At 30.1% G+C, this 21,839-nt stretch overlaps 1 protein-coding gene and 1 long non-coding RNA gene across 2 annotated transcripts; one reads left to right on the top strand and one right to left on the bottom strand.

The window, feature by feature from the left end:
- Positions 1 to 14,205: 14,205 nt before the first annotated feature.
- Positions 14,206 to 14,882, bottom strand: LOC124928570. The gene is made up of 2 exons (XR_007098560.1): positions 14,713 to 14,882; positions 14,206 to 14,611 (listed from the first exon to the last, which is right to left on the bottom strand). It is a non-coding gene; the product is annotated as an uncharacterized LOC124928570 (long non-coding RNA).
- Positions 14,883 to 17,374: 2,492 nt separating this feature from the next.
- Positions 17,375 to 21,580, top strand: LOC124930576 (RHOMBOID-like protein 8). The gene is made up of 4 exons (XM_047470908.1): positions 17,375 to 17,477; positions 20,256 to 20,486; positions 20,725 to 20,870; positions 20,939 to 21,580. The coding sequence occupies exons 1-4, from the start codon at positions 17,375 to 17,377 to the stop codon at positions 21,158 to 21,160; spliced, it is 702 nt and encodes a 233-aa protein (XP_047326864.1). The 3' UTR covers positions 21,161 to 21,580.
- The last annotated feature ends 259 nt before the right edge of the window (positions 21,581 to 21,839 follow it).

Genomic DNA, 21,839 nt, shown 5'->3' on the forward strand with positions numbered 1-21,839 from the left:
TAACCTATGATACTTTTTAGCAAGAAATTCAATATAAAGAATATTTAGATTACTGAAAAAACAATGAGCAATATTTGGTCTATGTTATCAAGTAAATTGATATATGAGAATTGGATTTATGACAAAATTATATATGGATTCAACTATTTGTGTATGAGATGAAATTGAGTGAGCCTTGTAGAAATATAGTTTAATTTTGGTAAAAAGTTTGTTGAGAAAAACATTTTGGAGATGCGGGGATCGAACCCCGTGCGTGAGCGCTCTACCATTTGAGCTACATCCCCAATTTGATAAAATTTTATTTTGAATAATATACAAAATGAATCATTTAATGAGAAAGATAAAATTATTATTATTATTATTATTTATTTTTTGGAAATATTTCAAAAATTATAACTCATTTAAACATAATAATAAAGTTTGACATTAAAAAATAAAAAAATCAACAAACATGAAAATAAGAAAATAAAATTGTAAAAAGTTTACCCAATAATTATTGAACTAATAGGTTCTTAGAACAATAAAAAAATATTATTAATAATGTTTTTTCATATCCTTAATTCTTTATTTAAATTAATTTTATTTTAACTTATTAAATGGAAACATTTATATTTCTACTTTTATTTTATTTCAAAAGATTTAGGGATCAATTTATGTTTCTGGGTATATAATTAAATTTATAAAAATAATAATTTAAAATATATATCAAAATATAAATGGTTTAATTTATAAAAATAGTTATTTAAATGTATATATAAAAAATTAAATAATTAAATTTATAAAAATAATAATTTAATAAGTAAAATATGTTAATTTGAAAAAAATGAAAAAAAAAAATGTTAATTTGAGAAATTCAACATAAAACTAACTAGATATTTTAGGATTGATTCAATTATCACGTGAACCAATTAAAAATGGGACAGAAGAAAAAAACAATAGAAAGTAATGCCTTAAAGATGTTGGACACTTTGGTTGTGAGGGTTCAAATTCTGTGATGGAGTTATATTAATTAAGGACCGGAGTTTACTTAATAGTGGATTATTTTTACACCATATTGTCACGGCCCATTGGTATGGGGTGCACATGGCAAGCCCACAAGGTGCATTTTCTAGAATATTCCGGATTGTTGTGGTCACTTATGGAACTATCTAGAATCCTCTAGGAGTTCCTGGATTTTGGTCGGTCATGGAACTCTCTAGATTTCTCTAGGAGTTCCCCTTTTGTGAATGAGGTTATGGAACTCTCTAAAATTCTCTAGGAGTTCCTCTTTTGTAAATAGGGTCATGGAACTTTCTAGAATTCTCTAGGAAGTTCATTTTTGTATGTAAGGTGGAGAACTCTCTAGAATTCTCTAGGAGTTCTCATGTATAAGTGTTAGTAGAATTCTCTAGAAATCTCTAGGAATTCTTGGGTCTAGGTTAGGTAATAGAAGTGTTTAGAAAACACTAGGTCTAGGAGGATCTAGAATGATCCATATACTTGTATATAAACAAGCCTTGGTCATTAAGCCAAGCACCAAGTAATACAATTCAATCCTATTCTCCAAGCTCTCACTCTCACTCTAAAGTTTCCTTCTTGCACTTTCAAACAGGTTGACTAGTTAGCATTGTGGCAAATCTAGCCTAGTACCGCGCGGGACGAGAGAATATTCGGTGACCGAGTTTCTGCCCGTGACAAGTGGTATCAGAGCAAGCGTTTCGTACTTCCGCACTCACGTTGCAAGAAATGGATTCAGGATCGAACGTCACAAAGGTTCCGACCGGCGAACAAAAGGACAAGGCGCCCAAGAGGGGAAGGTCCGTTGAGAGGAATGCTGCCATGGAAGCGCGGGTGACCCGGCTTGAGGAAAGCATGAGCGAGCATCAAGAAGCTCTCGAGGAGTTCAGCACGGTGGCCGACAAGGTGGCGGAGTTGGATGAGGCTGGTGAAAAGTTGGAGAACGAGGTGATGGGGGTCATTAACGATATGAACCGGAGCATTCGTGACGAAGTGCTGGGATCGGTTCGAGGGGAGGTTAATGATATCCGCCATGAAGTGCTCGAGACAATCCGGGGAGAAGTCCATGCGAGGATCGACGCTCTCCGAAGGGAGATAATGGGGAGGTTCGACGCTATGGAAAGGCGGATTGGGAGGAATGGAGGGGAACATAGAGGTGCGACACCTCAACGAATGGATGTTCCTAAGCCAACTCCATTCAAAGGCTCGAGGAGTGCAAGGGAAGTGGAGGACTTCCTTTGGAACATGGAGAGGTACTTTCAGGCATCAAACATACTAGATGATCGTGGCAAGTTGGAGACAGCACCTTTCTTCTTGCAAGAGATGGCACTACTGTGGTGGAGGAGGCGAGAAGTAGATATTGAACGAGGTACGTTGCGAATGGAGACGTGGGAGGACTTCAAGACCGAGTTCAAGCGCCAATTCTTCCCAGAGAACGCCGAGTTCGAGGCTAGGAAAAGGTTGAATCAACTTGTGCACAACAGGAGCATCAAGGAGTATGTGAAGGAGTTCCAGGAGTTGATGCTCGAGTTACCTAGTCTAACGGAACAGGAGGCCCTGTTCGCGTTTGTGAATGGCCTTAAGACTTGGGCGCAGTTGGAGCCGCAAAGGGCCAAGGTGCGGGACATCTCCGAGGCAATCGCGGTTGCAGAAACACTGTTAGAGCTCAAAGTGTCTGTGGATAGGCCGAAGATCCTCAGGGACGAGGAGGAAAATCGTGGGAGAGACCGCCCACGTGACCAGGAGAAAGGTGGGGGAGACCGCCCACCTAAGAAGGGGCATGCACATAACAACTCTGTGGGGAAAACCGACGACTCGGGTAAGCCAAGAGTGTGTCAAATTTGTGGTGCCCATAATCACATAAAGTTTATGTGCCCGTTCAAGGGGGAAAAGGTTGCAGCAGTGAAATGACACGAGTCTTCCGAGGAAGAGGAAGGGACTCGGGTGGGATCCTTGAGACTGCTCAACGCTGCGAAGACTAGTGTTGCGAAGCAGATCAAGGGAACTAAGAGTGGCTCTTTGTTCGTGGAAGCTTGGATCGGGGGAAGACACATTAAGGCACTAGTGGATACAGGGGCTACGCACAACTTCATGCGAGAAGGAGTAGCCAAGGCGTTGGGTCTGCGGATCAGCCCAACAAAAGGGACGGTGAAGTCCTTTGATGTAGCCAAGCCGGTGGTCGGGGAGGCTAGGAAAGTGCACACCAGGATCGGAGATTGGTATGGGACAGTCTCATTTACCTTGGTCCCAATGGAAGACTACGACGTAGTGTTGGGATTACAATGGTGCGATCAGGTACGCGCTTGCATAATGCCTTGTTCCAATTCCTTAATCATTGTGGATCACGGGAAGTCTAGTGTGATCCCAACAAGGAGAGAATCCGAGGGAATAGGCATGTTCTCGGCAATGCGATTCAGCCGAGGTCGCAAATGTGGTAAAGGGGCTTTTACCACTTTTGCTAAGGTGGATGATGGGGACGGTTCTAAGGGGAAATGACAAGTACCCAAGGAAGTCCAAAGGAGGTGCAAGGTCTTCGAGAGGCTCAAAGATAAAGGCACGAAACCATCAGATCCACAAAGTTTGGCCACAGACAACGTGGGCCAAAGTCAGTCCGCCTTCACTCGCGTCAAGTCCATGGGAAAGGATGCAGGGCGTGCAGTCGAGAAAGGGGACGGTAGAAGGGGGAAGTTGCCCTCGCAACAGTTGAAGTCTCTGCGGTCTGTGCTCAAGGGGCTTGTGCGCAGATTCGAGGGACCGTTTTCGATCGAGAGATGTGTGGGAAACGTCTCATATCTGTTGGAGCTGGCAGCCATAAGTGCACCTGATGCCGTGACGTGCAAAGGGAAGGAAGAGCACTTAGGGGACGCCGGGAAGAAGATCACCATGCATCGTTCTAAGGTCGTGTCGAGGTCGGCCACGACTTAGGTGGGGGAGAATGTCACGGCCCATTGGTATGGGGTGCACATGGCAAGCCCACAAGGTGCATTTTCTAGAATATTCCGGATTGTTGTGGTCACTTATGGAACTATCTAGAATCCTCTAGGAGTTCCTGGATTTTGGTCGGTCATGGAACTCTCTAGATTTCTCTAGGAGTTCCCCTTTTGTGAATGAGGTTATGGAACTCTCTAGAATTCTCTAGGAGTTCCTCTTTTGTAAATAGGGTCATGGAACTTTCTAGAATTCTCTAGGAAGTTCCTTTTTGTATGTAAGGTGGAGAACTCTCTAGAATTCTCTAGGAGTTCTCATGTATAGGTGTTAGTAGAATTCTCTAGAAATCTCTAGGAATTCTTGGGTCTAGGTTAGGTAATAGAAGTGTCTAGAAAACACTAGGTCTAGGAGGATCTAGAATGATCCATATACTTGTATATAAACAAGCCTTGGTCATTAAGCCAAGCACCAAGTAATACAATTCAATCCTATTCTCCAAGCTCTCACTCTCACTCTAAAGTTTCCTTCTTGCACTTTCAAACAGGTTGACTAGTTAGCATTGTGGCAAATCTAGCCTAGTACCGCGCGGGACGAGAGAATATTCGGTGACCGAGTTTCTGCCCGTGACAATATGCTTAGTTTGGTTTTCAGAATTCCTATTGGTATTCAATTTATATCATATTCTTTAAAAAAATAATTATTTTATAATATTAAATAATATAAAATTATGTTTTCTATAATATAGAAGTGTATTTATTATATTAAAAGTTAATATTATTAAAAAAATAATTTATAATAATAAATAAATATATTAATAATATTATATTTAATTGTGTTTATTAGTGATACATAAATACAATTCACGTTTCATTCTCAACCGAACCAGACAATTTGGATTTAATAATTGTTTAAATGTCATAATCATTGACCAAAATCTCAAAGAAATTTAACCCTATCAATCTTTTTTACATACCATACTTTTTTTTGGATTAGTGCAAAAAAATATGTAAGAGTTCTTTTTATACAATTTAAATAATTTGTGAGAAGTTACAAAAGTATATTATATATTATAATACATCATTTTTGAAATATACAAAAAAACATACAATTCATTCCTTTTTGGTATAACCTTACTTAAAAAAAAGTATAGTTTATGAATAACACTGATAAACATAAAATGCATACCATCCATAATTTCACTTAAAAAAATTATAATTGTTATTTGATCTAGCATAAAATGCAACCATTTATCGTGTGATTTTTGCGGCAATCATCTACTTATAAATAGATTCAATATTAGCTTAACATTGTGATTTTTCATAAGATAAATGTTCACTATTTAAATTTTGAATATGCTAAGATTTCTTATTGAGTTCTCAAAATTTGAATTCTAGGTTCTCAAGAATATAATTGCTCTTGAAGTAAAGTTTAGAGAAGCTATGTACCTCTTTTAGACAATAGTTGTGCACTTAGGGGTTGTTTCTCTTTTTGTCATTTTCTCTCTATCTTTAGATATCTTTGTACTAACAAAATTAATTATTTTAGTAGTATATATATGAATGGAAATACCTAATGATATATGCCTTGGGTAATCATAAAAAAACCTCATACAAGAATATGTTTAGTTAATTACATTTTTTTTGTACTAATCGTGGTTTAATAACATGTTTTTGATATTTCTAAACATATATTGATAAAGGTTGGAATTTAACAACTCTCTACCTATATTAATTGTAATATGTTTCATTGTTTATAATTTATTAGAACATAAATATAGTTTATAGAATAACATCTTGTATTAATTAGTTTTTAAGATTACGTCCTCATTCTACTTTTAATGTTTCCAGGACTTCTCAAAAAAATGTGTCTGAAATGCCTTTAAGAATTCAACCAACATTAGGAAAATTAGACTCGAAACAATAGAAAATGTCAGATTGTTTAGAAAATGAATAAAATGGAATAAAAGAGGTTTTTTCTAAACAACTTTTAAAAGGAAAAACTCAAATTTTAGGAAGAAATAAAAAGATTTTGAGATTAAAAATAAGGTTGAACGGTAAAATTGAGGTTTTTTTATTGGGTCAAATAAGATTTCAGATATTTTTTTAAATCATACAATTTGGAGCTCTTATGGTTAAAGTTATACAAAAAAAAAAAATTTTTTTTTAACGATTTCAGACACTTAACTTAATTTCTAATGATATTTATAAATAATAATGAAAATTACATGTAATGATCATATTTTTCTCGGTTTTAGGTATTCTAATATATGTTAGATTATTAACTTTAATTGGTTAAATTAATATGATATAATAATTTTGATATTTCTAATTTTCTACGTATAAATATCTTTATATATATATATATATATATTTTTTTTTAAATTTGGACAATAAGTATTTTTACTGAACTAACAAATAAATAGAAGACCCAACTATTTTTTATTTCCTTATGAACTCTCTTTTTTTATGTGTAGAATTAGTAAGTATTGAAATATATTTGATTTTAGTTAGATAGCTTTGAATATTAATTTTGGAATATTGTTTAAAATTTATTTTGTTATTTAAACATTTGTATTAAACATTGAAATATATTTTAATCGTGATTTTTAATTATGAATAATTGAAATACCTTTTTTTTACTGTCAGAAATGAGATGTCAGAAATGAGAAGAAAGCTTAGGGCTTGTTTGATGATATATCATATTATCTAATATCATATTTAAATTTTAAATAATTTAAATAAATAAATAATTATATTAAAAAATAAAGTTAATATTAATTAATTTATAAATATACCTCATCTAAATTAAATATTTATAAAGAAATTTATTCTAACATTTTTTTATGAGTAATGATAGGGGAGCAAAAGTTTTACTAATGTGTAGCGAATTGATGTGAGAGGGTGACTAGGAATTGATGTGAGAGGGTGACTAGGAATTGATAACTAAACATAATTTCAAATGTTTATTTATCTTTCTTATTATTAATAAATTCTCTCTTTTATCTTTATTAATAATTTATTTTTTTAATTTATTTCAAATATTAATAGAGACAATAATAAATCAAATAATAAAATATATATTATATTTGATAAATATTTATTTAAGAGAATAAAAAATTAAATATATATTTTTTTTAATTTTTTTTAAAATTTTTTAAAATTAATTATTTCTACATACTCTTAAATTTTTTTTTTCATTTTTTTTTTCTTATAAAATATATTATAAATTCAATCCATTAACTCAAAATGTTATATATTATCTCTTTTTATATTATCATATTGGGTTAACTCTTATCATAAATTGTTTTTTTATTTATATTGAATATTAATAGTGGATAGTTTGAATTATATTTATTTTAAATATTAGTACGTATGATTTGAGTTAGATCTTGATAAATTCATATTTTCTCTATTATAACTCATTTTAAAAATAAATAAATAAATTACTAATCGTATATATATATATATATATATATATATATATATATATATATATATATATATATATATATATATATATATATATATATATATATATATATATATATATATATATATATATATATTATAAGATCATCTACTACCAAGTTTTGTTAAAAAATAATTACTTTATCGCCTCACATGGTCCCTTCATGTGAGAAAGAACAGGGGAGCAGATAAATCTTGGTGTTTAATATTTGGTCTGAACCGAATATCCGACCGAATTCGAATTCACCAAATTCGAATAAACCGAATTCGAATTACATTTTCGGTTTTCGAATCAATTTTTAAATTGATTCGAATTCAAATACGGTTTTCGGTTTGGTTTTCGAGTTTAGGTTTCAACTCGAAAATAAAAAAAAAAAACGAATTCATTTTTATTATATATTATATAACTTATTACATATTATACAATAAATTATTATGGGCCTCATACTAGATTCCTACATTAAATCTATAATCCTTCATTCATTTTCCATTTCTCTAGCTGTTTACACCTCTCAACCGCCATATATTATCGTCGTGGATACTGTTTTACTTTTGTCGTTCAATTGTCGAATATATATTGGCGTTAGTCACTAAGCTAAGTTTGTGTAATTTTTTTTTTTTTTATAATTTAAGTAGATAAGATCACTTTTGTTAGGATCGGGGTCGTCCTTGGAGGACCGGGGTTCCGGTTTAGAAGGGTTGACCGTTACAATAGCACAACACACGCTCTGATTGGTGATAGTCCGGTTAGAGACTACAACCGTTCTCAACACTACGCAAACTGTCACAGACTCTTGAACTGGGTTCAAGGACGAAAATGTCTATTTCAGTTTGAAGCAACACACACGATTTAGATTTGATGAGATTAACAAGGAATCGGTTAAATGAAATATGTGGACCGGTTTAGTTAAGGGTTATGTTTAGGTTGGTGATAGTTTGATTTTTAGAGTGAATAGGCCGGAAATAAAAGAAAAGACACGAGACAAGATTTTTTATGGATGTTCAAAGCAAACTCTCTTACGTCACCCCTTCTTCTCAGATTAAGAGAAGGATCTCCACTAACTTTGAATGTTACAACACTCACAACTGTCGGACGAGCCTAACTCACCACTTGCCGGTTACACCACTTCACTCTGATGTAGTACAATAATTCAATACAACAACAATTCTTTTGGTAAATGAAATTGCTATTTAGGATCGCGCGTGATATTTCTTTCTCTCTCTTAAGATTTTCATAACCGTATTAAATGAAGTCCCTTCGTTTTTCTTTTATAGTCAATAATGTCCTAACGGTCATTTTCTTCTCTCTCCGTAGGATTGGTTAGTTTGAAACCACGCCGGTTCAGAGATGTTGCGTGCACGTTTCATCTTTCTGACACTTAGAAAATATGCATATACCGGTTAGGTATTGATGACGTGAGCGGTTTTGCAGTTTTGGACACATGTCAAACATGCACGTTCCGTCTGTCTGATTCGGATCTTCGGATAAGTAGATTATCATTGTTTTTATCGCATGCTTCTGATCCGGATCTTATCTTCTTGCATTTAACCAAGAAGCATCTATTTCTTCATATTACGTTATCTTGTACTTCGAAGTTTCCGGTTTATCTTCTCGTAATATGGTCCAGCTGGGATTGAGAGTCTTCTTGCTAGCCGGTCTGGTTGAGATGTTGAAGCCGGTTCCTCTTGATCATGACTTGATCATCTAGAGTCGGATTACTTTGGTATATTCTCCAGCCGGTTTATGCGGTCTCCAGCCGGTGGCTTGATCTGTTCCTACACATGAAAGTTGAGATTAATTTAGTTTTCTGGCCGTTTAAAATTAACTTACTTAATTTTTCTAACAATTTCTCTCTTTTTGATTATTTAGAATAAATATTCAAAAATTGTAATGTGTGACCGGTTTTAAAAATTAATTTACTTAATTTTTCTAACATCTTTAACAACTTATTTATTTTGTTAACTCTTTTAAAAAAAATTATCTTATGGGTAGATGATGGGTAGATGATGTATATTTGGTTTAAACCGAATATTCGACTGAATTCGAACCGAATTCGAATTCATCGAATTCGAATAAACCGAATTCGAATTTATTCAAATCGGTTCGGTTTTCGAATTTGCTTAAAAAAAATAAAAATTCAAAGAACCCGAACCGAAAACTTGAATAACCCGAAAACCGAACCGATGAATATCCCTCCTCAAGGAAAGGATCATGGTTATATATATATATATATATATTAATAGAGGAGAGAAATAATTAATTTAAGAAATTAAAATTTTCATATTTATTTTACTATTCTTTTAAATATATATTTATGGAATATAATATATATTTGAAAATATATATTTTATTATTTATTTATTTGATTTATTATTGTCCTTATTATTATTCTATTTTTTTAAATAAATAAATTAAATAATAAAATATATAAATATATATTACAAATTAATAATATAAATAAATTATTAATGATGATTGAAGAAATAAAAAATAAATTATTAATAAAAAGAAGAGAGAAATTATGAATAAATAGGAGATAGATAAATAGACATTTGAAATTATTTTTAATTATCAGGTAGGTCTAGTCACCATTTCACACATTCTTACAAAATTTTCAATCTCCTATCATTACTTTTTTTTATATATAAATTAACTCTAAATACTAGATAAATATATTAATTAATTTAAATTAATATTTTTTTAATTTAATAAAATAATAATATTATAACATAATTTAAGAAAAAAATTTAAATAACCTTAATTATTTTACCAATTAAAATATTAAAATTACCATCTATTTATATATTTATTTTATATAAATAAAAGTTAATATTAATATATATATATATATATATAACATTTATTTTATTACATTATAAAATTTATTTTAATATAAATTTTATTAAGAAATTATTTTAAAAAAATTATATTAATTAAAAAAAATTTATAATATAAATAAAATTATAACATATTATATTATCTAATAAAACATTTAAATTTTAATAATAGTAATTTAAAAAATTAGTATTTATTTAAACATTATTTTTTTATTAATAAAAGTTAATATGATATATGTATAATTTTTTAATATTTATTTTATTGTATTTCAATATTTAATTTAATATAAATTAAATTATTTTATTTAAAAAGTATTATTAATATATATATATATATATATATATATATATATATATATATATAAAAGAGAGAGAAAGGTATAATAGTAATAAAAAAACTTAAATTTTCTTATCAATTTAATTAAACTGGTTTATTTAGAAAAAAAAAAATTAAATTTATCTAAATAATTCATTTATAAAACAAAGCTAGTTAGTTAAGTGGTTTCAGATTATTTAAACAATTTAAAAAAATTAAACATCACTTCAATAAAGAAATGTGATGAAATGACTAAGTATAAAAATAGACCCCGCTTCATATTGTTTTGCAAAAATGGCCCTTTTGTCATACGAAAAGTCCGTAATGCCCCTCTTGCACCTGATTTATCGCCCAATTACGGGAAATTCCATTCACGCATTTTCATCTAAAACGCGTGAGTTCAAAAACGCGTTTTAGATTAAACGCGTGAGTGACATTTCTCGTAAATGGAAAGTCGAGAAATGCTACTCACGCGTTTCATCTAAAACGCGTTTATGAACTCACGCATTTTAGATGAAATTGTGTGAATGTCATTTCTTGTCTTTCATCGTATATATATTTGTTTTGCCCTAATTTTATAAAAAAACTCTTTCCACCTCTCGCCTCTCGACGAGTCTACTCTCCAACCCCTGAAACCCTATCCCTCCCTCCCGCTCTATTTGCCACGTCGCTCTGTTCGTTCAAGATCAGGAGCTGCCACGACCGCGACCATAGCCGGGTTGCTCCGTTCGTTCAACAAAATGGTACGCACAACAAAATTGCTATCTTTTGTTTATATTTAGGAAACCACAAACTTTAAACCCAACCCTAAACCCTACGTACACAATGTCGTTATGTTGAAATGTTCATATTTATGTTTTTTCACAAACCCTAGTCATCGACTATTTGAGTCGGGACGGGAAGGACAATGTAACCATCCCTCGTTAAGATAATGTGATGAAATCGTTCATATATAATAACAAAACACTTTTTTTTATAATATGCAGGCAACAAACACTGTAATGACCTACCCTAAACCTTACGTACACACAATGTTGTTATGTTGAAATGTTCATATTTATGTTTTTTCACAAACCCTAGTCATCGACTCTTTGAGTCGGGACGGGAAGGACAGTGTAACCATCCCTTGTTAAGATAATGTGATGAAATCGTTCGTATTTAATAAGAAAACACATTTTTTTGATAATATGTAGGCAACAAATATTGTGATGACCTTCTACCCCAATCAATTATCTTGTGAAGATAATGTACTATTCTCTCTACTGACCATGTCCATATTATCTAGTTTTGAATGTAATGACCATGATATTATTGTTTGACACAGTTGTTGATAATGCAATTTGCTCGCACTTGTGGTGCAAGGGTGTCTATGAAGTGGAGAGATGATGTTACTCATGTTATAGCTTACACTAATGCTAATGGTGCATGCGGCCGAACTCTAAAAGTATTGAAGGCAATATTGAACGGGAGATGGGTCATAACAATTGATTGTGAGTCTCTCTTAACACGATTTGTTTCATACATATGTTCTGTTGAATTAAAATTAAAATTATTTTTATGCAGGGATAAAATCATCAATGAAAGTCAAAAGTTATGTTGATGAGGAACCGTATGAGGTTAAGCAAGATAATCATGGGGTCCAAGGTGGTCCTAGACCTGGGAGACTTCAGAACAATGTAAGTTTGGTTTGATTCCTCCTCTGTGTACCTTCATTATCTTGCTTGATAACTGAAACTATTTTGTTTGTTTTTTCAGCTTTCGAAACTGTTCGACAGTTACATTTTTATTTTTATAGGAAATTTTTCTTCCCAGCTTACAAACAGGATCTCATAGAGTTAATAATTGTTGGAGGAGGTAGCATTAAAGAAATGGATAATCCATTTGCTGAGCCAAATGACGAAAAAACTATAATAGTATATTTGGAGATAGATAGCAGGAATCGACCATTGAAAAATGTTTATGATGTTTTTCCCGACAATTGGTTATTTGAAATAGTGGTTGTTGTGTCATCAACATTGGATGAACATATTGTTCCTCACACAAGGTTGCTTGAATCTATTGCTGCTTGTGATTTTCAGCATATGCTTACTTAATTTCTCATTGTTTAGACTTTTGTTAACAATACTGAATATTATGGTTTATCATCATTAGTTATGTAATACTGAATATTCTTTTATTTATGGTTGTTGATTTATTACAATATGCCTTAGTTATTGTCATATGCGTTAGTGGATGTAATGGAGGGTTATTACAATATGCGTGTGTTGAATTTCTTGTAATATAGGTGAGTTAATCGATTTGATGATACACCATACTACAACATAAAACTCATGTATGTTGTAATATGCGTGAGTTATGTTATAGTATGGTGTATCATAACTCATGAATATTAAGAAGAATCCAACACACGCATATTGTGTATCATCAACTCACGCGACTTACAACATAACTCACGAATATTAAACATATTGTAATATTCGTGAGTCACTGTTTATCTTTTACCAAAAAAAATAAAAACACTGTAATATGCATACAACCAAACTAAGAGCAACAGTTTGAAGTAAACTTAATGAATAGAATTATTCATACAATACAATAGAATTACTCATATTGTAATATTCGTGAGGTTGGAATGAAAAGTCGAGAGAGTCAATCGATATTCGTGAATGAGTTTTTTTTTAAATTATGATAAAAAATAAAGTATATATATACAATGAAAGACAAGAAATGTCATTCACGCGTGAGTTCATAGACGCGTTTTAGATGAAACGCGTGAGTTGCATTTCTCGACTTTCTATTTATAGGAAATGTCAGTCACGCGTTTCATTTAAAACGCGTTTATGAACTAACGCATTTTAAATAAAATGCGTGAATGACATTTATCGTAATTGAGCGGTAAATTAGGCGCGAGAGGGACATTACAGACTTTTCGGAGAACAAAATAGCTTTTTTTACAAACAATATGAAGTGGGGTCCATTTATGTATTTAATCCCTTTAATAGGGCTATTTTATCAAATTTCCCCTTCAATCCCTCTCCTTATCAAATTATTATTTATTATTTTATTTATATATATCAAAACCTTCAAATCTTAATAAAAAAATATAAAAAATATCTATACTTTATAAAAATCATCATTTTAACTAAGGATGTCAATTTGAAACCGTTCTGTGAAAACCGAACCGAATTGCCCCGTTTGGGACGGTTTTTCCCCGAAACCGAACGGGGATGATATTTGTGATTCCCGCACCCGACCCCAATGATTTTACCCTGATTTTGCTCCGAACACCATAAACATTATTAAATATATTAAATTACCAATATATTTATTTATTTACTATATTTTATAAGAATAGTAAAATTATTTTTTTTTTATAATAATATAAGTTTTTAATATATTTTAATATATATTATATTAAAAATTTGTTATCCCTATTTTAACCATACTAATTCAATCTTTATTATTTAATATCTTAATATTTAAAATTGTATTAAAATCAGTAAAAACTTATCTTGGAATCTCCTTACAATAAGGACTGAACATGACTTTTTAATTATGTTTTTCTTAATGTAAGGATTCTCAAATACAATTACACTAATTCCAACAAATTTGGGTTAACACATTCAACATATTTAACAACAATAAAATCATAAAAAATAATTGAAGAACACATTCAACTAAATTACTTTTATTTCATTTCGGTTACAATTACACGGATCAATATGTTACACAACTTCACTAGTTCTAAAATCTAATATCCTCTTAGTATCAGAAACACATTTAACAGTTTATTATCAATAACAGACATTTTCCCTAGTAGACATTTTCCCTGGTAGACATTTTCCCTTACCAGACTGAGACAACTGGTGAATACTTGCAATTCACATTTAACCCAGTGTTCTAATCCTTCTTCAGCATCATCCAACCCGTATGAACTTGAAATTAGCATCGAGATTCTAATTTCATCCCATGGATACTGTCGGAGTTCTTCAAAAGGCTCATATGCTTGGATGCAAGCTGTAAGATCGTCAATGGCTTGCATACTTGCATCCATCAAATGACCAGTCTGTGAAGAACAAAGAACAAATTAATCAAGCTAGTTAATGTAGGAAATTATGAAAAGAGACATAAAATCTGAAATAGATTTGAGATCAGGCTGATGAATACCTTTTACCCCAAAGCCCGAAGTTATATATAAACCATCGTAGACGTAAACTTCTTTCTTTAGAGTTACGCTAACATGGTTTTTGAATCTTCGCATAATGAGAGGAAGAAGATGACTAGAGATCGAACTGGTTCATTCCAATTTTGAGAGAACAATATAAATAGGGGAAGAAGAAGAAAGCGGCGGGCGAGATAAAATAAAAAAGATAATTAGGGTTTCTAAAAGCTTTCATTTGGGCCTTTCTTTTGGGCCTATGAGTCTTTGTATAAATAAAAGAGTAACCAACATTTTTTTTTAAATTATATAATTTTATCACTGATTTATTAAAGAGTTAATATTAAACTCAATATTATAATAAATAAATAAATACAAATAAATTTTTTATATTTTATATTAAATTTGTCAATGAAATTCTAAAATAAATATATTTTATTTAAAAAATAAAATATTTTAGATTTGGGTAGAGAAAAAAATATATAATCACAGTACAAATTTCCTTTGAGTTTTGTCCTTTTATTTACATTTTTAATTTTACAATTATATTAATCTTAATTGCTCAATATTAGTAATAAGAACTCCTTTCAATGTGGACTACACCCCTAACTTTCATTTTCTCTTTTAAAAATACAAATACATTTTTTTATAGTTAATATAAAAATGGTTCATAAAATCCTAAAAATCATATCTTCATTTAAAAAAACAAAATATTTTTTTAATTTCAACACTGAATAATAAATTAATTAATAAATGTTGCTAATTGAACTTTGAAGATAATATAGTTTATGTTGTATATATATAAAAAAATATAAAAAAAATTTAAGACGTTAATCACTCTATAATATAATTTAATCTAAAAAATTATTTTAAATACTATGAATTAAACAAAAATATAAATATTGTACTAAATAAAATTATGATAAACATTTATGTTATTATATATGAATTTATCACCTAATTCATGAGTTGGAGAAAAAAAATTATAATATTTTAGATATTTTTTCTCCAACAACTTATTTTGTTAGATCATTGTATTCATAAGGTAAAGATCTCGAGTTTATCTTCGGGCGAAAACATAACTGTAAACTTAAAACGTAAGTAAAATTTGAATTATTTGTCATTGTCGACCTCATAACCTTACTAAGGGGCATTTTTCCCGACCACGTGGTCAACCACTTACCCTCTTCGTCGCTTATTATATTACGAAGCTTTAGGAAGGTCTTTAGAGTTTGTAGAGAACTTCTTCACATGTTTATAAGTTCAACAACTTTATTTTAAAATATCTTTGATTTTTACCGATTGTTTCTCCCTCTCGAATATTAGCTTTCGTAATTGTGAAATGATTTGTCATTGCTCTTTGATAATACATTTATTGATTAATAATTCCTAATTGTCTATTGGAGCATTCATAAAAAAAAGTTAAAATTTAATCAGAATTATGTTTAGCCATTGGCCGACTCAAGAAATGGCCTCAGTTATGATTCTATAAGTCTAACTAATATGGAACCTATAAAGATGATAGTTTGAAAGTTCGAGATAAATAATTACAATAATAGAGTTGTATAAATTCATAAAGACTTAATGGACAAAAAAAAATTAAAATTGATTTAATTATTAAATAAATAATATTTTCACTAAGGATATTATATAAACAAAATCTTCTAATATTTTTAATGTATACACATAAACTTTTCATTTTCTTTGATATAAACAAACAAAAGAGGCGTATCATCGGAAATAATATTAATGTTATTAGTATCAGTTATCATGGGACATTGATAGTATAATTGTGTTCATAAGTTGTCTTTAATTAATTTTTTTCACAATAAATAATTGTTTTTATAGCTTCTTCATTCTTAATATTTTGTGATGATTGAAATAAACATAATTAACATTTTCTCTATCCATTAATATCTTTTGTATGATACATTTTCATATGGTATATATAGTTCACTTTTATTAACTAAGATTATAAAATGTTTGAATATTAGAGATATGAATTATAAAAAATATATCAAATTGAATTGAGAATAACCAAATATGCATACCCAATGTGAAGAACTCTATGCACACACATATCACTCTATCTATATGTGAATAAGAGAAACAAATAAATAAATATTACCTCATTAATTTTCTTTTTGTTTTTTTAAGAAATAATCAAATTATAATTTTTTAAATAACTATTTATCTTTATATAATATTGTTGAAATCCTATGTGAAGGTTTTTACAATTTTGGAAGAACGAAAGGATATTTAAAATTTATTCCATCAATCTCGATATTTAAACTTTATTCATTTATTTATAATAATATTAATTATTCACAAGATTATAAAAATCTTATATTATGGTGAGACTTTAATTTAATGATTCTAAATATCTCAAACAATAAATGCAAATGTATAATAACTTGTATAAAATGACTTTTTTCATTGTTTAGATTTTCATATCTGATTTAGGCCTAAGTAAATAACTTTGGCAAAATCAAAAGTCTCATTTCTAGTCATTTGACTTGCTATTATAGCAGGTAATGTATTTTAGTTTTCTATTTTTCCGAATCACTATTTCAAAGAATTTAGAGTGGTTTCATGATAGGTCACAACCATAACATATTAGATAAAAATAAATAATTTCTTAATATTAGTTCTTGTAATTTTAAATCGGTAATGGCAGGAATTCTATTGATGACGGAAAAAAGTGCTGGACAAGCAATACCGATAGTAGATTGTTCATCAAAATGTTCATCTGAGTGTTCCAGCAGCGGCAAATGTTTGTGAATCAGTTTGTAAACGATATTATAAGGACCGTTTAATTATATTCTATCCTCCTGAATTTCCCTATTTTACAAAATGCACTTGTATTAGTCGCCCTCTATTATATAAAGGGAAATGTTATTGCATTCATTTATAATTAAAATGGACCATGTATTTGCATTGATAAATAGATCATGTTTTCATCTTACTTTTTAATAATACCAACATAGTATCTTTGTTACAATTTTTTATAAATCTTCTGGCTTAAAATAATCAAATAAATTTGATATAGTGAATTACTGAATAAAATGAAGCCGAAAACAAAAAATAGACAACCTAAGTAAAATCTGATCCATGTTGTGGCATTGTCCTTTTGGGCAGGAATACATCATGAAGGAACAAAAGTTAAACATACTCTAAAATCAATATTAATGAAATTTCGTAGCATTGGTGAAGTAAGGTATGTGTAAGTCTTAAAATTAGTTCAATAAAATAAAAGACTTATAATTAGATTTTTTAAAGAAGAAGCAAAGACGTTTTTAATTAATCTTAGCTTAATGAAGATCACATAATCTGGAGAAAAAAAATTCACAAATACAAATCAAGTTGTGACGAGTCAACAAAATAAATTATGAGAAAAGAAAACAAATTGTGACAAGTCAACAAAATAAAGTCACGAGAAAAGAAAACAAATTTAACTTTCAAGATGAATCTCACGAATTTTCATCTTGATGAGGTAATATAAAATTTGTTTATTACTTTGATTTTACATTTATATAGTTCAAGGACCTATTCAAAACTTGACATCTAGTGTAGGGACTATTTTAAATTTTGTCTCAAATATTATTAAAGGTGAAAAAGACTTAACAAAAAATAATGTATCTTGAATTGATCATACTCCTCATGAATAGAAGAAGGGATTCTAATTAAAGAATAAATCTCATGTTCATTCTAAGAAGAGTGATAGGGAAAGGAATTTGGGAGAGAGAATGGGAAAGAATGATGTGTCAATATATCACTAGTTGAAAAATGATAAAGTGTAAGGAGAGAGAAGAGAGAGAAATTTTGTTATTTTTGGGCCAATCAGAATGCGCCACATCATTTCCTTTAAAATTCTCTCTCCCAATTTCCCTTTCCAATCATTTCTCATTTTTGAAACCGTCTTGCAAATTCTATTTATAGTGCAAATTCTATTGATAGGAAGTTCAATTTCGCATATCATTGTAATGTCAACATGTAGGAAAATATACAACTAGAGATGAAGTTGCTTGGTTTGTTTCTTCAATTACACATTTAACTAACAACAAATTTTGACATATATTTTTGACCTTCTACATTCTGATTTTTTTCTCTCAGTTTGGTCCTACTTTTGGTTCATTTTGTTACTAAAAACGGAGGAGGAAACTCAATACCAAATGTTCCTCAGATATATAACTGGTGTCAACAAATTACATGCGGATATGACAGTACTTTTTCGGTCAAAATATACTTTCCAGAGTTTAGAATTTTATGTGTTTCATTCAATGTACTAACAACTTTAAGGTAACTTGGAAGACCTGCAAGTTCTCCTTTCTATCTAAGTTGAGTGAAGCATCACTACAACAAAATATACCTCCGATGACACATAAATGCCAACACATATTAAGCGTTGGCAAAAGTCAGAAGAAAAAAATGTTTTATCAACCTTTGAGTGGGTGTTTATGACAACCTTTATTATTTTATTTATATTTAAAAAATCTTCAAACAATAATTAAATAGCATTTTGTTTTAATATTTGGTTTCTTTTTTTTATATTTTACTTATTTTGTTAATTTTAATTTTGTTTAACAATTAAAATCAAATTGTATATTTATTATTATATCAAAGTTTACATTTATTTATATTTTGAGTTAATTAAATATTATTTTATTATTAATATTAAATTAATTAAATAAAATTAATATCATATAAAATACAATAAATAATTTCTCTAAATAAATAATATAATAAATTAACTATTAAATAATTCAAGTTCAAAATAAATGTATTTATAATTAATCTAATAAATTGAAGTTAAAAAAAATTATAATTTAATTTGAATATTTGCTATTTGAGTTATGAAGTTAGGTTAAATAGAATTGTGAAATTTTATGTCTCTCTGGTGGTCGTTCTCCTCAATAGCGCCATCTCCAGCATTCCTTGATTTGGTATTCTAATCTAGCTAGGGGAGATTAGAGAGAGAAGAGGTCATTTTTGAAATTCAGGGGTAACGGCGAAGAGGAAGAATGAACTACTTTCTTCTGCTTCATGGAGAGGGGAAGAAGAGGATAAGTTTAAAGATGCAAAAATGAAGGTCACCAGCTAGCAACTTTGAAAAATCTCATTATCATGCCAATGATTCTGACGATTCGCTCTCCGAGATAGATCCCGAACTTCGTTATAGTTTCCAGTGTACTTTGAAAAATCTCATTATCATGCCTACAGATATATTTAAATTTGATAGTTTTTACCCCTATATTTTGCAGGCGCAAAACCAATGATTATATTTTCAAGTTGTATTTTGTTTGGTCCATCACTTTCAACCGTGTTATCTAGTGTTGTCCCTCCATTGTGATGATTTCATATCAAAAACATGAAGTCAAGTTTCTCAAATGAGTTTTGGAGTCTTTTATTCTGTTTAGCGATGAGATTCCGAAATTGATTTACAATCTTTTATTTTTCTTGTGAAGCTAGTTAACTGGTTAGTTTTCTTGTAAAAATATGTTGTTTCTTTCTCTTTAATAAGGTTAATTTACAGTTAGGATTGTCTAGCTAGCTTATGTTCTCTCTGCAATGAGCGGTAGTTTAGTTGCTGCCTTGTTTCTAAACGACAAACCTTCTTATGCATCTTCTGCTGCACTATTTGGATTGATTGGCACTATGCTTTCAGCTCTTGTCCAAAACTGGACAACTCACTACAATAAGTTGACAGCTATTGCAGTTTTAGTATCTGTTTCGATAATCAATATTGTACTGGGCTTGCTGCTATTTTTTTGGGATCAATATTGTACTGTGCTTGGTGTTATTTTTTTGGGATTTGTGCTGCTGTTAAAATATCAACTTGGGAAAATAGCTCAAGGAAAATGTGTTTTCTTTGAGTATGAAGTAAAATGTTCTGCCAAGCATAGGCAGAAGCTTGACAGACCCGTGTTAAGGAGCATGGTTCTGTTTATATTTGTGGCATTATGAGTCTTGGATCCTTTGTTTACTTTTGTTTTTGTTTTTGTTTTTCCTATCTAATTTAGTTTTGTTTGTCGTGTGCAGAATGGTGGGGACTGTTGTGACTGTTTCTTGTGATGTTAATATAAGGGAGTACTATTGGTGGTGTAAATATTTGGATTGTGTTCCTTCCAAATGGTGGAGCTATAATGGAGATCAAATGAAGTGTGAGGTATTGATATAATGATTTTGGGATTAATAATTAATACATGATTGAAAATGTTTATTCTAAAAATGTAGATGGGTGTGAGTACATGGAAATTGACACTGACTTGCATGAGTAGTAGTGATAGGTATATGGACTTTCCATTCACCAATATATCGCAAGTTAGAGTCCATGATTTGTGTGATATGATATGCTCCTCTCCTCTCCTTGTTTATGATTCTTTCTTTTCTTTCTTTCTTTGTATAAGAATTTGTGACAAATTACATGCTTTTAGGTTATACAGAAATTTAATTTGACCAAATATATAGTAGTTTTACAGTTAATAACATGCTATTAGAAAATTGATCAACATCTGAACGGATTTGTTTGCGGTAGAGAAAAGGTCACTGATTTTGTTACGTTTTCAGTAAAATATTATTGTTGGGCAGAAGACAATACTCAAAATGGGTGGAGCATTGGGAAAATAGAAGACTTCAATCTAAAAGGCACCGATAATATCAGAGAAGGTACAACTCTTTCATTTTCTATTCTTTATGTTTTCGTGATCTCCTAAAGAAGATTTAGGAGTCATGCATACAGAGCATACATAACTGTTAGAATTCTCTTCCAGATTCATCTCTAACCAAAACTTTTTCGAAACTTCTTAGCTTATCCTTGATTTCTTAATTTTATTTGAAAAGGGCTGAAGTTTAAGAAATGGATATATTATGATATGTCGAGAATCATAATGTTCTAATTTACAATTTCATGAGCTTTCATAAATTTATTTACAAATAATCCACAAGTGGAAGTTGAGAAACAAGATGAGGAAATTGTGGATGCATTAATAGAAGAAAGCTGAGACAACTATATAAACACTCAAGTAAGCAAATATTGTGTAAGATTATCCAAGTTGTTAATGCTAAATGGTGGATAATCGATTAAGGATTCTGTATGAATGTGTAAGAGAAAGTAGTAGAATTCTTTCTATATCTA

This window comes from Impatiens glandulifera, chromosome 3, assembly GCF_907164915.1.
Source record: "Impatiens glandulifera chromosome 3, dImpGla2.1, whole genome shotgun sequence".
Taxonomy (NCBI): domain Eukaryota; kingdom Viridiplantae; phylum Streptophyta; class Magnoliopsida; order Ericales; family Balsaminaceae; genus Impatiens; species Impatiens glandulifera.

Bases quoted from the DNA above. Each gene is read 5' to 3' on its own strand.
- LOC124930576 (XM_047470908.1), top strand. From the start codon at position 17,375: ATGGCAGGAATTCTATTGATGACGGAAAAAAGTGCTGGACAAGCAATA. The intron at 20,487-20,724 runs GTACTGTGCTTG...TATCTAATTTAG, and splicing joins ATTTTTTTGGGATCAATATT to TTTTGTTTGTCGTGTGCAGA. The intron at 20,871-20,938 runs GTATTGATATAA...CTAAAAATGTAG, and splicing joins GAGATCAAATGAAGTGTGAG to ATGGGTGTGAGTACATGGAA.